Below are 16,465 nucleotides of genomic sequence, written 5' to 3' on the forward strand. Positions count from 1 at the left end.
TTATATTGGCCCTTAATAAAGAGTATTCCCCTGTTTTCTCTGAAAAAGGGAGAGTGTACAATTTGCAACATGCTAATCAATGACTTTAATTGATTGATTCAACAAATATTTATTGAGTACATACCATGTGATAGATAATGAGGATGTAACAGAGGTGAAAAGACAATTCTTAAAACTTTCATTCTAGTGTGGGGGGAAATAAATAATGCATGAACCAATGAAAGAATGAATAAAAAGCTGGTAGTTATGATGTAAGAAGAAAACAATAATGAAGAATAATCTAGAAGTGTGGACAGGAAAGGCTCTCTTAAGGAGGTGATTGATACTCAAACAGAGCTGTAGCACTCACACCCAGGGTGAGGCTGCCCATTATCCACACTCAGAACTATGCCAAACTCATCAGGGGACTAATTTAATATCACACACCCTTGATTTCAGCATCACACACTCCAGATCCAGCCACCTCAGAAGCCCCACCTGTGACTACATGAGGATTTAGGGGGACATCTGACAAAAGCCATAACACCAAAGTAACATTTTCACCTCTGCAAACTCTGGGGTCTGATCCTCTGCAGCTATTAAAAGAAAGTAACAGTATGAAATTCTTCACATGGATAATACATCAATAAGTACCAAAGTTCGTATGAAGGGTGGTCCCGGACCCATCTTTTAAAGGCTTCTACACACTGAATATTTTATGTCTCATCATTACCACTAATAGACAATTAAAAACAATATTAAACTAAAAAAACTAGAGCCTGTGAGAATATTGAAATAATTTTTTATTCCTTGATTTTTCTGATAGCAAAATTCTTAATAAATTCAGTTTAAGACAGCTATTAAAGCTGTTAATTCTGGAAGCAGACTATTCATGTTCAGTTCTTAATTCTATAATTTACCTTCAGAAAGTTTATTACTAGCTTGTTCACCTTTATATGGGAACAATAAGACCTTCCTCACCAGGTGCGTAGTTGTAGCAATGCAATGAGTTGTATGTATATAAAGTGTTTAGAATGCTGCCTGGCACAGTAAGGCTTTCATAAATGTATCTTGTTACCACTTCTTGTTGTCTGTGGTCCCCTGCTAAGCATATGTGTCAGATGATGTTTAGAAGTCTGGAGATCCTGTAATGAAGAAGAACTGCCAGATGCTTTAAAGGATTTAATTGTTACCAACCTAATTTATTGCTACTAAAAACGTGTTGATTGTTAAAGAATTTTTAAATCCTATAATGTTGGCAGGAGCTTGCAAAATTCTTCTGGGGTGAGTGAGTGGGGGTGTACCCTAAGCCAGGTGGGCCATTTGAGTTAGTTAATCACTATGCCTTTTGGGGCTGATAAACAATTCTTTTTCTTTGTAATAATACATAGCTATCACTACTCAAATTAGACAGTTTGGGGATATATTATTAATAATCTAGTTGATATTTGTAAGCTTTTATTTAATAAGATAATGAAAAAAATCCACCCCTTTAAAATTTTATTTTGAAAGCTTGTATAGATTCATTTCCATTCTTGCATAAATTGCCTGAAAAATAATATTGGGAGAACAGTCTATGGTTTGGAGAGTACTTGCGACCTTGACCTCAGTTATACACATGACAATTGAGAGAAACCTGAATAGAAAGTCCTAGCTCCTTTATTTATAAGTCATGTGACCTTATTCAAATTAACCTCTGATCACATGGAAAACAGGAACAATAGTGCTACTTCATTGACTTGTTCTAAAGATTAAAACTATTCTATGTAAAGTGCCCACAAGAGCTCTTACATGTAACTATTCAGTTACTGCTGTTATTACTGCTGTTGACTGCTGCTGCTGCTGAGTCCCTCCATCAATCACTGTTTTCCTTTTCAGATGCATTCACTTTCACATGCACTTGTATTCTATCTTTGTCTTTAGCCACTCACCATACAATGCAATACTTCTATTATTCCTTTCGACTAATTTAGTGAAATTAGTGACTCTTATTATTTGAGTACTAAGCATGCTGGGTGCTTTCATAAACGTGCTTTTATTTAACCCTAACCACAGCCTGATTTTTTAAAAAGCGGCATTTCCACAGGTATATTGTTTTTCCTTTGGAGATTAGTCACTTTTACTTCAGTCACTCAGCCAGCAGATGGCAGAGCTGGAATTCTAGTGACTGTGTTGCTTTTTTCTTTATGGGGGAGGGAGCAAAAGAACCCCACTTATAGTTCTAGTTAGCATCATTAAGTCCTCATTGGCTGCAGGAGGCCGAGGGGAGGTGCTGTTACTGCTTCCTACCTGTAACCCAAACCCCCAGCTCTGTTTCTCTGGTCTTAATTCCAAGTTGTTTCTTCTTGGAAAATATGCTGAAATTATCATAGATCAGGGAGTAAGCCTTTTATTTTAATAATTTTAACTTGAAAGAGCCCATTTTAAATTGAATCTCTCAAGTGAGGGAAAAAAGAACATCTGAAGTATTTTTTTTAATGCCATACGAAGATACTGCAACTTTTCTTTTCCTGTTTCAACAGGTATGTCATTTCAGCACCAAAAATACTCCGTGTTGGAGCATCTGAGAATATTGTCATTCAAGTTTATGGATATACTGAAGCATTTGATGCTACAATCTCTCTTAAAAGTTATCCTGATAAAAAATTTAGTTACTCTTCGGGTTATGTTAATTTATCCCCAGAAAATAAATTTCAAAACTCTGCCTTCTTAACAGTATGTATTTATCCTTTATTTTCTTTATATTTACAGAGTATTTCTGATAAAAAATGTAAACGTCTGAATACTGATAATGTAGAGATTTCATTATTTGCACCACTCTACCACTGTGTGATTAGATGTTTATCAGTCCCTAATAATAATATGAAGGAAACAGAAAATTCTCAACAGAATTGTGTCTGCTTTTTGAGCAATGCATGCAAATGTTCACATTCTTCCTTCTGGAAAATAAAATTGCACTAATGTGAAAGATTTGGACATGAATTTAAAATGCTTTGTTGTTATGAAAATTATCATTACAGAGGAACAGAGAAATATAAATATGAATGTTGATTTGTGGTGCATTGCAAAAATCCATGGATACTATTGAATGTTTATTTAAACTCCAATATTCTACAATTATACCTTCTAAAACTAATAAAATTATTAATTGCTTAAGTAGTTCTCACTACAACCTCTAATTAATAGAACGACTTTGATCAAATAACTTCTATTAACATACTACATGTATATTATGCAATGGTTAGAGACATGCTTGTAACTGATTTCTTATTATAAATTCTGATACTTAATGAAGAACAAGAAAAACTAGAGAATATCAGACTTGGAACAGGGTCTGAGGTTCCTTTAGATCAGTGTTTTTCTAAAATGAGTTTTTATAAAAGAAATTAAAAATTGAAATTTTATAGAGTTTACAATTAAAGCTATATTGAGTTTTTAAATATTTTGAATTCATTTTGTAAACGTTTTGATTTTAATTATGTAAAAGTAATAAGCATAAAGTTATACCTAATTTTATGTTTGTTTATACTTTAGTCACATTGTAAATTATTTTTTACTATATTATAAATAATAAACATGGAGCATCTGCCATATCTTTTATCCTTTACAAGTGATATGTATATTACTCATGTTTGAAAACATTGATCTAAATATATTAATGTTTTTTATGGTAAATATCCTTATCTCATAACAGATATTTCCACTTATTAGGCTTATGAGGAATTAAAGCTCATTTCCTGAAAGTGTTATTTTCAGTAGACACTCATTTATCTAATAGGACAAAAGGTTAGCCACTAGCCTCGAGTGGCTGTTTATCTTTAAATTTCAATAAATCGAATATTCAGTTCCTCAGTCACATTGGCCATACTTCAAGTGCTCAATATCCATAGGCGACTCCTGGCTACCATATTCCCTGGCAGAGCTTTCGAGCACCTCTATCATCACAAAGTCTTATGGCATAGTACTTAGATGGTTAAGCGAAAAGTAGATGAAGGTGAGGGGATCATACAGAGTAATACATATCATAAGCTTTCAAAATTACCTTAACATTATAAAGTATCTTTCTTTGCCAAATATTTGATATCATGCCAGTCTTTCCTTAAGTGTAAGTCCACTGAGTAGAGTGTCAAATCTTATTTATTAGATATTACACTTTTAACAAATCATCTTTGATCTGTAGTTTCTTTCATAAAAGTGAAAAAAGAATTTAAAGACTCTTGGAAAGCAATTTGAGTGCAGAATAACTATGGATTTACTGTTTTCCCAATTTCTACAATAATTTCACATACCTAATTCTACAGCAGTTGTTTTTAGTGATTAATTGTTCTCCCATATTTCCAAAGCCTAAATTTTCATAAAAACAAGGTTTTTAAAAATTTTTTTCACATGTTATTATATATTAAATTCACGTGATTGAAAGTAAAGGGGATTTCTGCAATGACAAACAGAAATTAGAAAGTGTGCATCCACCCAGTGAAAGCAGAAGTGTGTGATGTAATACTAAGTAAACAAGACAACAGTCAAGATGTTGTATAGAGGGAATGGGAGCGTGGGTTAATGCAGTGAGCTGATTAATTGAAGTTTTCTATGAGCTTTTATAGTACTAGTTTTATTAAATGTGTGTAAAATTTAGAAAACATAGAACCAAAAAGACTTTCAATTGCCTGAAGCTAAATTTTGTTTAAGAAAATAGATACTAAAGGGCTTTGAACAAAATTAATATTCCCTCCTGTCTCCTGTACCACTTTTTACACACTCATTTTTATTCTAATGAGATTAAAATGGTTTCTGGAAAGTTGACATGTTTTATAACCTTAGAATTAGTTTACCCTTTTTTCATCAATGTTTTCTTTCACAGATACAACCTAAACAATTGTCTGGAGGACAAAACACAGTTTCCCATGTGTATCTGGAAATCGTATCAAAGCACTTTTCAAAATCGAAAAAAATCCCTATAACCTATGACAATGGATTTCTCTTCATTCATACAGACAAACCTGTTTACACTCCTCACCAGTCAGGTAGAGTGTAAAATGCTTTTTCTTGGAGAGGTGTAAGGAGACTGACACTATATTTAGAGGTTTTTAACACCTGGAATTGAATGGAGACAGGTTTCCATCTTGCTCAAAACATTCTCAACACCTAAGAATTTTTATACTTTCCAATCACATTTTAAATTTAAATTTATAGAGTAACTGCTAAGTTGCAAAATTAGTTACATTATCTGCACCATTAGTTACTTCCAAGTAGGAAAAGAGAAGCTTTTTAAACATTGTAAAATGTTGTTATTTATGGAACAATTAAAAACATATTGCATATACAGTTTTGACAATGGCAAAATCATTTTTTATACACCCATGTTCAAGAAAAAATTTTATTGGCCCTGAAGATAATCCCTAAATTGGAAAAGAAATCCAATCCAGTGTGATATTTCAGCAGAGTATAATAAACTAGATCAAAGAAATGTACAGGTATTAATTTTCAAAGGGCATCTGCCAAAGAAAGTGCATGACTTTACTGTTCTTCTATTAAGAGTTGAAAAGGGCAGTGATTGCAGAACGGCTGGATTTACAAGTGTGATCAAAATACATGGAGAATGTTTAAATTTTAAAAATTATTGCAGTAAAAGAAACACTGTCATTAATCCCCTCAAATTACGCTCCCACACTTCTAACACATTTATCCTGCCATTCTTCCCATTCTCTGAAGCAGTTCTGGAAATCCTCTTTGTGAGTGTCTTTATGAGATGTGATTTTTAAAAAATACCATGAATGCTGCTGCCGAGTACCATCCAACAGAAAGGCAGGCTTGTGAAAACCTCATGGTGTGTCCTCATCCTCTTTATTCACAAGATCTGGCACCTTGGGACTGCTGGCTCTTCCCCAAAGTCATGATGACCAGGAAAGAGAAAGGTTTTGAACCCATTGTGAACACTGAGGCAGCCATGATAGCAAACTAAAGACACTCGTGAAAGAAGACTTCCAGAACTGCTTCAGAAAGTGGCAAGATGGATGGAATAAGTGTGTTTAAAGCAAGGGAGGGCATTTTTAGAGGGGTTAATGGCAATGTGCTTTTTACTATGATAAATGTTTTTAAAAATTTACTGTATTTTTTATCACACTTTGTACTCCCAATGAACTGAAAGAGACAGAAAAGCATGAATGCCACTCAAAATATTCATGTGTTTGCAAAGCCTTCAATTCCTTCATCTCTCTTTCTTACCATTATTGAATCTGAGTACATCAGAGGTGGAATTACGAGAGACCTGTACATGAAAGGAGGAGATGGATGTTTCATGAATTATATTGGTTGGGGAAGGACAGAGAAAGGGAGGCAGGACCAATAGGTTTTGTTGACAAACCGCACACAGTAGATACTTGCTAAATGTCAATTGGTGCTCCTGATGACAATGGTGAGGTGGTCAGGGGCTCTACAGTCAGCATATCAGCAGCAGCTCCTGTTACAATCAGCTCAGAAAGGAAGGCCTAGAGACCATGGGGATATTGCCATCAGCTTAGAGTAGAATTGCCAAAATACCACCATCTCCTGGCTCTAAGAAGATGACTTGTTGAACGGAGCAATAGTATCTGCCAAGAAAGTTGGGTCCTCTTAAGCTTAATCATACCTAGAAACAAGCATAACCTTGCCCTTTTCTGCCTCTTGTATTAGAGGATGCTTTATTGATTGGGTCCTGTTCACATTATCTACAACTTAAATAAGTACATAGTCTAATATTCAGAGCCTGAGACCTTTCTTAGTTGTCAAGGCTGTCCTTAAGTACTGCCCTACTATTATTTCTTTATCAGAACTGTAAGAAGATGAGGTACTCTAATCATCCTAATAGTGGAGGAAAACCAGAGCACTTCCTCTAAATACTGTCGGCCCACTCATGCAAGGTTGTTAAGTATAGTGGTGAAAAGCAGACTCTGGAACCAGAATGCTTGGGTTCAAATCCCAGCCTGGACTGTTGTTATCTATGTGACCCCTTGTGAGTTAGACTCTCAGAGCTCCATTTTCCTGATTTGTACAATAAAGATAATAACTTTCCTCCTGGAATTGTAAAAATGAAATGTGTGAGAGAGAGAGAGCCCTTAAAATAATGCCTAGCACATAGTAAGCACTAGAATAGTATTTTTCATTACTACCTAGTCTATGAAATGGTGCAAATTCTTTTTTTACACAAAAGAAAAGGAATTACAGGGCAGGGAATTTAGCTCAGTGGTTTTGCTGCCTGCTGTGCAAGTGCAAGGACCCAAGTTCGATCCCCGGTACCAAAAAAAACCAAAAACCAAACAAACAAACAAAAAACCCCCCCAAAAACAAAAGAAATTACTTAAAAAGCAATTTTAAAAAATTGATTAAATCTTGCTGTCTACAGCTTTAGAGCTATACACATTTAATCTGGAGTCTTGAGGGATAATTAGTATGTGCATCTTTGGAGTAAAGGTTTAAGTCTCCAAGGCTTTATAGGATAAAAGATGTTAAAATATTGACCCAAATACTTCAGTTCCACGCAGCCTTCTTCCTCGGCTTCATCACCCACCTACCATGTTCCCCCCGCTGGGGACTCAAGCCAAATGGACCTCAGTTCAATTGCTTTCCCCACCTTTTGTCATCTACTGCAAGGCCCATGATATCTGCCCAGTACTCTTCTGTTCTTCTGCCCTCCTTTGCCTTATTAACTCATGCTTCACCCTTTATGGGATCCCAGGACCCTGTGGAGAGCAGTCTCTTCAGACCTCACTCACCACTTCAGAAATCTCCCTCTTCCTCACCTCTCCCCTCCCCCTCCTCCTCCCCTCCCCCTCCCTCTCCTGCCCTTGTTTCTTGGCAGTGCTAGGGATCAAACCAGGGGCCTGTACCACTGAGCCACATCCCCAGCCCTCTCTGCTGTACTCTCAGAAAGCCAAGCAGATGCCCTTTGTACCACTTCACACCCCTGAAATTTCACCTATATTTCTGTTTACCCCTCTTCTCTACCCCATTAAGAAGGTGTCCATGTCTACTTTCTTTCATGACTGTATCTCAGAGCCCAGCATCTGCCTGGAACATGAATGGCATTCCACAATTTCTTTAATTTAGTAAGCCATATCTTTGACAGAAAAATTGCATTGATTTTGCCTTTGATAACCATTGCTGTGGAGACAAGATTAATAATCTAATTTAAACACAGACTGGGTTAGAAACTAGACTAATACAAGTTATAGAAATGATAATAAACATTTTACTGATTACTTTCATGTGCTGGGCTCTGCAAAAGCATTGTTTTCTGCAGTTCTCACAGCAACACTATGAAAAAATGCTAGTATTCCTGTGTCACCAATGAGATAACTCAGATTTAGAGATTAAATATCCAACTCAAAGTCATATTAGAAAGTGGAAGAAGTAGGAGTGAAACCAAAGTTTTGAACTCCGGGCCCTTGTGTTCTTAACTTTTGTCACATCTGTCCTGTGACTTTCCCAGTGATGCTTAGGCCTGGACTAGGTGTGTCCATGAGGCAGGAGGGAAGAGTCACGGTAGAAGACAGGTGTGATGCTGGGGATGTAGCTCAGCGGTGCCTTGCTTGCCTGGCAAGTGCAAGGTCCTGAGTTCGATCCCCAGTACTAGAAAAAAAAAAAAAAAAAAAGAAGACAGGTGTGAGAGAAGAGAGCAGGTTATGGGAAATTTACTGAGCAAATTGCTTTTATCTGTGGTCTTAGCAAAGTCTTTTTTTTAACAAGGCTTTTGCACTAAGGTATATCCCACTCCTTTTAAAAAATTTTATTTTTTGTCTTGAGACAGGGTCTCACTAAGTCACTGTTACCCACTCTGGGTTTGAAATTGTGATCCTCCTGTCTCAGCCTCCCAGAGGGCTGGGATTATAGGTGTGCACTACCACAGCCAATTAAAACTTGGATTTGATGTAGCATCATTATAGAGCTTTATGTAAAATACTGACCCTCTGAAAGGTATTGAAATCGTAGTACCAGTTCTGCTTTATTATGTGGGCAAAGTTTTGGGCATGGAATGATTGGAGCATCACCAAAACCCTAGTGAAATTACACTATGTCATCGAAAGGGACTAGATTGGTGCGTATCAAACAACTATGAGCTAAAAACTAAGCAGAGGCTTTGGTATAAAGAGTAAGGATCTATTAACTGCAAAATGAAAGGAAAGAAAATAGCACTGAGTCATGCCATTACTCATTTAACAATAAGAGGAACATCATAGAATTTGCTCAATAACTATAACACAACAATACAATTCAAATCTGCCTGTGATAGTAAGGGCTAATATGGGGCCTTGTTGGTTTTTGTAAGTGGAAGAGTGTACACATCTGAATTAAACTCTCAATTTGCCATTAAAAATTTAAAACCTAATATAAGATAATATTTTATGCTCCCAAATATCACTATTTTGCTACCATAAAATTCATGATAAATAATAGCCTAATTACTAATATAGCTAATTTTGTAGCATGGATGTCTTTCCAAAAAGTTGTATACAAGTGTATTTCAACAAAGTGAAGTCTACTTTAAATTGACCCAGAAAAGTAGCTCTTTAAAGAAATGCTAGAGGATTCTCTTTAAAATAATAGTAATATATGTCTAAAAATTAATATTTTCTTTCTTTATAATGTGTATTTTTATGTGTGGATTGTGTGTTGAATTTTTTAAATGAAATTTGTCTCTTTTAAAGATGATTGTTTTATAAATTAAAATACTGTGTGTTTAGCAGAATTTTTTATGATATCAATTATTTTTACAGTAAAGGTTAGAGTTTATTCACTGAATGATGACTTGAAGCCAGCCCAAAGAGAAACTGTTTTAACTTTCATAGTAAGTATTTTATGTAACTAGTACTTATCTCATTTTTCTGGACAAGAATCTCAAGCTTTTCTTCACGACACTCAATTGTTCAATGTTTCATAAATGGTTACTAAAGATCAATTTGGATATAGCTGTGCAGAGCTATACTTCTACAAATAGACATCTGTTAAAAGCTCATTAAAATGAAATTTTGCAACAGGTTGAAGTATTTTGAACTAAATCATGTAAGTACATCCTGGGTGATTTCTTTTTTTAAAGAACACCTTGCAATCAGTAAGAAGTAATTGAATATTTATTATGCACAATATTTTTTATTTGTATAACTTTAGAAAAATAACTATGTAATCTAGAGGCTGAGGCAGGAGAATGGAAAGTTCAAAGCCAGCCTGAACAGCTATATAGACAAAATAGCAAGATGAGGGCTGATATAATTCTTTTCCAGAATGGAATAAGAGAAGGAATCCTTAAACTGGGTCTTAATGAAAAGCATTGATGTAGATTCTTTTAAAATAATGAAGGCCATCTTTCATCCGAAGTAGCATGAGTTAATGTGTGGGAACAGAAAGAGATAATAAATCAGAATCATTTAAAAAATAAGAATAGTAAATAAACTGGCTGACTGATAGAAAGTTTGGAAGAGAACTAAGCCGAGGCAACATTAGGTGGAGTGCTTTTTTTCTATGGGAGAACGTCACCAATGTGGACATAGACCCCTTATCCCTTGTCGCCATGGTTAAATTTGAATGAAGCAGAACCCTGGCATCACAAGCAGAAGGATAGAGGGCAGTCATCCCATGTGACAGCTGTCCCAGGGAGAGAGTTGAGGAAGCTGATCCCAGAGCCACAAGGACTCAGTATGTAGGAAGCATCCTGAAACTCCCCTGAGAAAGGTCATTTTAAAACAGACTGTGTACAGTTGATGGAAGGTAGAGCAGCTAGAAAGAAATTTAGCTACAAGTGTCATTCCTTGTTCAAAATAGGCTCTTTTACATTTTACAATTTGTCATTCAAGTAAAAAAATATCTGAAAATTCCCACCATGAATTTTAAGCTATGGTAAGTGGTGCTAAGTTTTCTAGTTAAGGTTAAATGGGACCACATGTAATTCAAAGAAGGTCAAAACCTCATCTTAATATTTGCTAATCCAGACACACAACGAAGCACATGGAAAACCTTTATGAGCACTTTCAAGTTTGTTTAACCATTTAGACAGTCGTATCAAACTCAGAATGTCTATATGTATCAAATGTCTAACTAAAAAAATACTATTATAGAATAGTTATTTTGGAAAGCTTCAAAGCAGCATATAAAAAAATTAGATTCTGATATTTATAAAGCCTGCTAATTTTACATTAGTCTCATTAAAAACATCCGAGTTATTTAATTGTTGTTGTTTACATCTTGTTACACTTCTTTTTAAAACTTGCACAACAAACAGTCGAACCTCTTTTATATAATGAGGAGAATGGAGGGTGGTTCCAGTCAGAAAGAGGGAAGAGGCTTTAAGTAAACTTTGTCTTCCGTTACATTTAAGCGAAGTTTGTTGTTCTATTTTTAAATTGAAGATGTATTTGTTTATAATAATTTTATAGGTCAACGGTTGTATAATCAATTAATTTTTAAGAAATGTGGCAGGCTTTGAAGGCTGTTATATGGTTTGAATATCCACCTCCCCCAAAAAACCCACTCATATGTTAAAATCTGAACTCCCTATGGTAGTTGTGGAGGTGGGGCCCTGCAGGCGGATGTTTCAACATTATGGATCAACTAAGGGAGCAAATTAGCTGTCTGGGAGTGGCTTTGTCCCGAAGGTGAACTCTCCCAGGGGCTTGCTTGCCCTTCCTCGCTTTATTCAACCATCAGACGAAGCAGGACCAGAGCCCTGCCAGGTGCCACTGCCATCCTTTTGGACCTCCCAGCCTCCAGAGCCAGGCGCCATAATAAACCTCTGCTCTTTATCAGTTACCCACACTCAGTATTCTTTCATAGCAACGAAAACTGAACTAATATAGGGCTGTTTGTTTTTATTCAAAGGATCCTGAAGGATCAGAAGTTGACATAGTAGAAGAAAGAGATTACACTGGAATTATCTCTTTTCCTGACTTCAAGATTCCATCCAATCCAAAGTATGTACAAATAATTTATTAAGAAGTTTTCTACAAAAAGTGTATCTGAAACTTTTGATTGTAAAGCAGATAAGCGGACACATGGAGCCACCCAGTGTTAACAAAGAGTGTCACAAGCATAAATGTGTAAAATCTTTTTAAGCCTAGTAAGAAGGTAGGCTCAGTTTCCGGCCAATCAATCAATAGAAAAAGAAAAACAAATTCCCAATAGTAGATCTGTGCATGAAATGCCTGTATTCCGTTACTTGGGAGCTGAGCCCAGGAGTTTGGGACCAACTTGGGCAACGTAGTAAGATTCTGTCTCCAAAAACAAACAAAACAAAATCCCAATATCTGTCACCTATTCTCTTTGCATATACAAATGAAAATTGGGAAGAAGCAAGAATAATCCCTGGGCTTCTTTTCATTAAAACCATCAACTTCTGCTTCTGAAGAAATCTAACTGACTGTCTGAAATGTTGATCCTTGCTCTGGACGTTAGGAAATAGTTTTAGTTTCTGTGAACTCCCAGAAGGCATGGTCCAAGGGAGAAAATGTTTTCGGGGCCATTTCTTCCACTGCCCTCATGTGAAAGGACTTAAGAGAGTGTTTTAAAAGGATTCGATGTAATATATATTTACTGAACACATCCCTACACCTCTAAAGCACGATAGGAGTGAGAGGTACAAAATGGAGTCAAAGAATCCACAATCCCTGCTTTCCTGGAGCTTAAAGCAGAACAGTTTAGATAAGAACATGACCCTGTAAATGACTACAGTATAATTCAATGCACACTATTTTATGGTCATTTTTCTTCTGATGTCCAGGAGAGAGTTTTCAGTTAATTCATTATACTAAATTTTTCTGAAACTTGGGATTGAAATTGGGGAATATAAATAACTGGAAGAATTTTTAAATTGTGTACTTTAAAAAACAATTCCACATGCTATATCGTACAGACCTGGACCTACTGTTTCACTGCTGCCATCCTTTTCCAACTTCTTTTTGTGCCGCTTGCCCCATGGCAGACTCTGGATCAGCCAGGGAGTCTATCAGGATGAGTACTTTCTCACCTCAGCACCTGCGCACTTGTTGGTCCTCTGCTCGGAATGGGCTTCACCTTGCTCCCCTCATGGGAAATGCTCCCTCTGTACAAAGGCGATTCCGAGATGAGGTCTAGGGCGGCCCCTCACTTGCTGTCACTCTCCATCTCAGCATCTTGTGTGTTTGCTTCCTGACACTTATCTTGATGTAACTGTTTCATAATTTGCTTGCCTTTTTATTTCCCGCACTAGGTTGTAAACTTCTTAAGAGCCAGGGGCTGTCTGTATTGCTCATTATTCTGTTTCAGCACTTTAACATAGTAGGTACTTGGTCAACACTTGTTGAATGATGATGATCATCATCATCATAGTGTTAACATCACTATATTAGAGGGATTAATCTACATGTTAATGATTGGTCCATTAATATGAATGATTTCAAAATAAGAATATCTTAAATCATCAAATAAATACTTTAGGGATTTGTGAACCAGAAGGAAAAGAGCATTGGACTGGCAGTAAAGGTAATGAACATATAAATAATGTTAGTAATTATAATATTAGCATTCATTGACCATACAACCAATCTTCGTGGTAGGTATTATTTTTCTCATTTCACGAATGAGTTGAAATAACTTGCCCAGGTCAAACCTGCTAATAAATGGAAAAATGGGTATTTGAATTCCCATGGACCATTAATTCTATGAAGACCACAATCTTTCTGTCTTGTTCATTTTTTATCTCCACTGCTTAATTTAGTACTCAGCAAGTATTTTCGAATGAAGGCTGTTAAACAAATTATCTCCGTTTTAAAAAACCATACTAAGGCTGGGGGTTTAGCTCAGTGGCACTCCACCTGCCTGGCAAGCACAAGGTCCTGAGTTCGATTCTTGGTGTACTAAAAAAACCAAAAAACAAAAACCATACTACTTTGTCTTCATTCACAATTTCATCTTTGTGAGGCATAAATCTTATCATCTATAGGACATATTTCTAGAAACATTATTATGGATTTTCTACTATATTGTGGACTTCAGTATTATGTTATCACAATTAAACTGCAGGATTAAGTCAATTCTAAAGTTATCAGTTCACACAGTATACGAGAAAATGTAACTACTAAACAATTTCTATTATCCTGAAAATGCTGTATTATTTCTACTACTGCTTAAAATCTCTCACAAGTAAAATATTACTTAGGGTATATCTATTTAAAATAGAAGTTTAGCCAGGTATGGTAGCACACACCTGTAATCCCAGCACTCAGGAGGCTGAGGCAAGAGGATTGGCATGAGTTCAAGGCCAGCCTGGACTACATAATGAGGTCAAGACTGGCCTGAACTATGTAGTGAGACCCCGCTCAACCAATAATAAATAAACAAGTAGGAATTTATTATATTTTTTCTGCATAAATTTAAAAAAATATTGATGACATCTATAATTTTAAATATTTTGTCTTCACAGATATGGTGTGTGGACAATTAAAGCTAAATATAAGGAGGACTTTTCAACAAGTGGAACCGCCTACTTTGAAATCAAAGAATATGGTAATTTCTGACAAGTATAAGTTTGCTTATAGAGAATATTTTTGCAATAATTTCCTTCATGAAGCTGTCTACTGCAAAATCAGTCCCAGATGAAGAGGAAGCAACCTGCTGGTATGGCTGGAAGTACTGGTGAGGGGTGGGGGGGTGTTGGTGGTGGAGGTTTGAATGTTTAAATTCTAGGTCCAGCTGCCACATGCTGACCTTGAGCAAGTGAGCAGCCTCTAAGGACTTGTGTTCCTTGTCAGAGAGCTAGAAGTGATCTAGTCCCCCAAGGAGCTTGACTTATCAAGATCTTTTCTATAATTAGGATTTTAGGAAAAACCATCAGAGATGAGGTGGATGAGGAGTAAGGATGAGTGAGGGGTGAAGTGATTCACAGCAGATTTACAAGCAGTGACAGAACAAAGACAATTGAATTTCCTTCCCCGGGTCCAACCTTATTTTCCTTCTAGCTCACAAATCCCTAATATTATTATGAGTAACTGAAAATTTAGGATATTCTTCTTTTGAAGTCAGTCATATTAAGTAATAATTAGCATATAAATAATCTCTTCCTTGCATGTTCCAGTTTACAATAGTCACTGTGTGCTCTGCTGTCACATTTAACTTTCTTTTTGACTGGAGCCATTTTTATTCACTCAAGAGATTCATAATGACAGGGAGAAGAATAAATACACAAATTTTAACAAATAACCAGGAAAACAGTGGCAAAAATTTGTTATAATGAAACTCAATCTTAAATATAGTAGGCTTGCATAACACATAATTTAAATAACCGCCCTTCCTCCAGTTGCTTTTGTGACTTTCCCTATACATCTGCAGTTCATCCCCCGCTTCTCCCCAGTAGCTGCCTCATCAGTTCATCACCAGGCTCCCTCCTGGGCTGCTGCAAAAGCCTCCTTGTTGGTGTCTCTGCTGCCAAGCTATCTTTCTTGTGTTAGCCAGAATAATCTTGAGATACAAATATCACCATTTTATTTTGTGGTTGAAAAGCTCTACCTTCCTCTGATAATAAAATCAAAGTCCTTATTTTAATCTAGTCCCTGCCAGACTTCTCTTCAGCCTCATTTTATAACCTCACTTGCCGGCAGCACACGATGTCCTCTCTGCCTCCACTTCCCTTTACTCCTTGCTCAGCCAACTTCTCGGGTCTCAGGTCTCTGTTTCAAAGCCACTTATTCAGACCACTTTCCTTGAATTCTCTTTCCTGGGTAAGATCCCCTGGACTTCTTCATGTCGATGTTTGTCATTGTAGTTTAAATGTTGTGTAATTATTCACTTATGCCTCTCTTCAGTTTATGTCTACCTGTTCACTAGTATAGCCCACTTGGTAGGAAGGTATCCAGTAGAAGGATAGAATAATTCCCTGTGCCTCATATCCTGGACAGAACACACCTGCCTTGGTCTTCAATCACATAGGAACACAGCCCAGAGCAACAAAATTGCTTCATTTTTTTACTTCTAGCTTTCACTATTTTAAAACCTATGAGCCCAGTGTGTCAGTCTTTGTCTACAATATCAGGCTCACCCAATCAACTGAGTTTCCATAACTATAAAGTAGGTTATTAGAATCCATAGTCCTTATGCGTGCTCTGAGATAGTGGTACCTTGATTCACGAACTTAATTTGTTCTACAATTTTGGAAAAGATGGCCATGTTTGTATTTGTGTGGGAAAGATGGCCACGGTTGTGTTCGTCACCAGATATAGGCTCTGCAAACATAAACAAAATTTTGCCAAATGCTTGTTTGCCAACCAAATTGTTCATAAACAAAAGTGTTCGTGAGCTGAGGTACCACTGTGTAACATTTCAACAAATTGTTTTCTCTTGGGCCATCAAATACCAAAGATAGAAAAAAACCCACAATTTCTTTTTGCTTAATTTTTAATTCTGCTTTAATATACTTTCTCATATCTTATTTTCAGCTTTCTCTTTTTATTTTTTTATTTTTTATTTTTTCATTTCGGAAAGATTTATTTTT

At 36.2% G+C, this 16,465-nt stretch overlaps 1 protein-coding gene across 1 annotated transcript in view; it reads left to right on the forward strand.

Annotated features, from left to right (window-relative positions):
* The window catches only part of LOC101710435 (complement C5), a 96,142-nt gene that overhangs the window by 828 nt on the left and 78,849 nt on the right, over window positions 1-16,465 (forward strand). The window contains exons 2-6 of the mRNA XM_087183287.1: window positions 2,502-2,694; window positions 4,838-5,000; window positions 9,729-9,799; window positions 11,824-11,915; window positions 14,402-14,484. Of these exons, the coding sequence (XP_087039413.1) occupies window positions 2,502-2,694; window positions 4,838-5,000; window positions 9,729-9,799; window positions 11,824-11,915; window positions 14,402-14,484 (602 nt within the window). The remainder of the gene's footprint in view (window positions 1-2,501; window positions 2,695-4,837; window positions 5,001-9,728; window positions 9,800-11,823; window positions 11,916-14,401; window positions 14,485-16,465) is intronic.

This window comes from Heterocephalus glaber, unplaced genomic scaffold, assembly GCF_053883595.1.
Source record: "Heterocephalus glaber isolate CG9 unplaced genomic scaffold, H.glaber_assembly_v1.0 deba00001479, whole genome shotgun sequence".
Lineage (NCBI taxonomy): Eukaryota > Metazoa > Chordata > Mammalia > Rodentia > Bathyergidae > Heterocephalus > Heterocephalus glaber.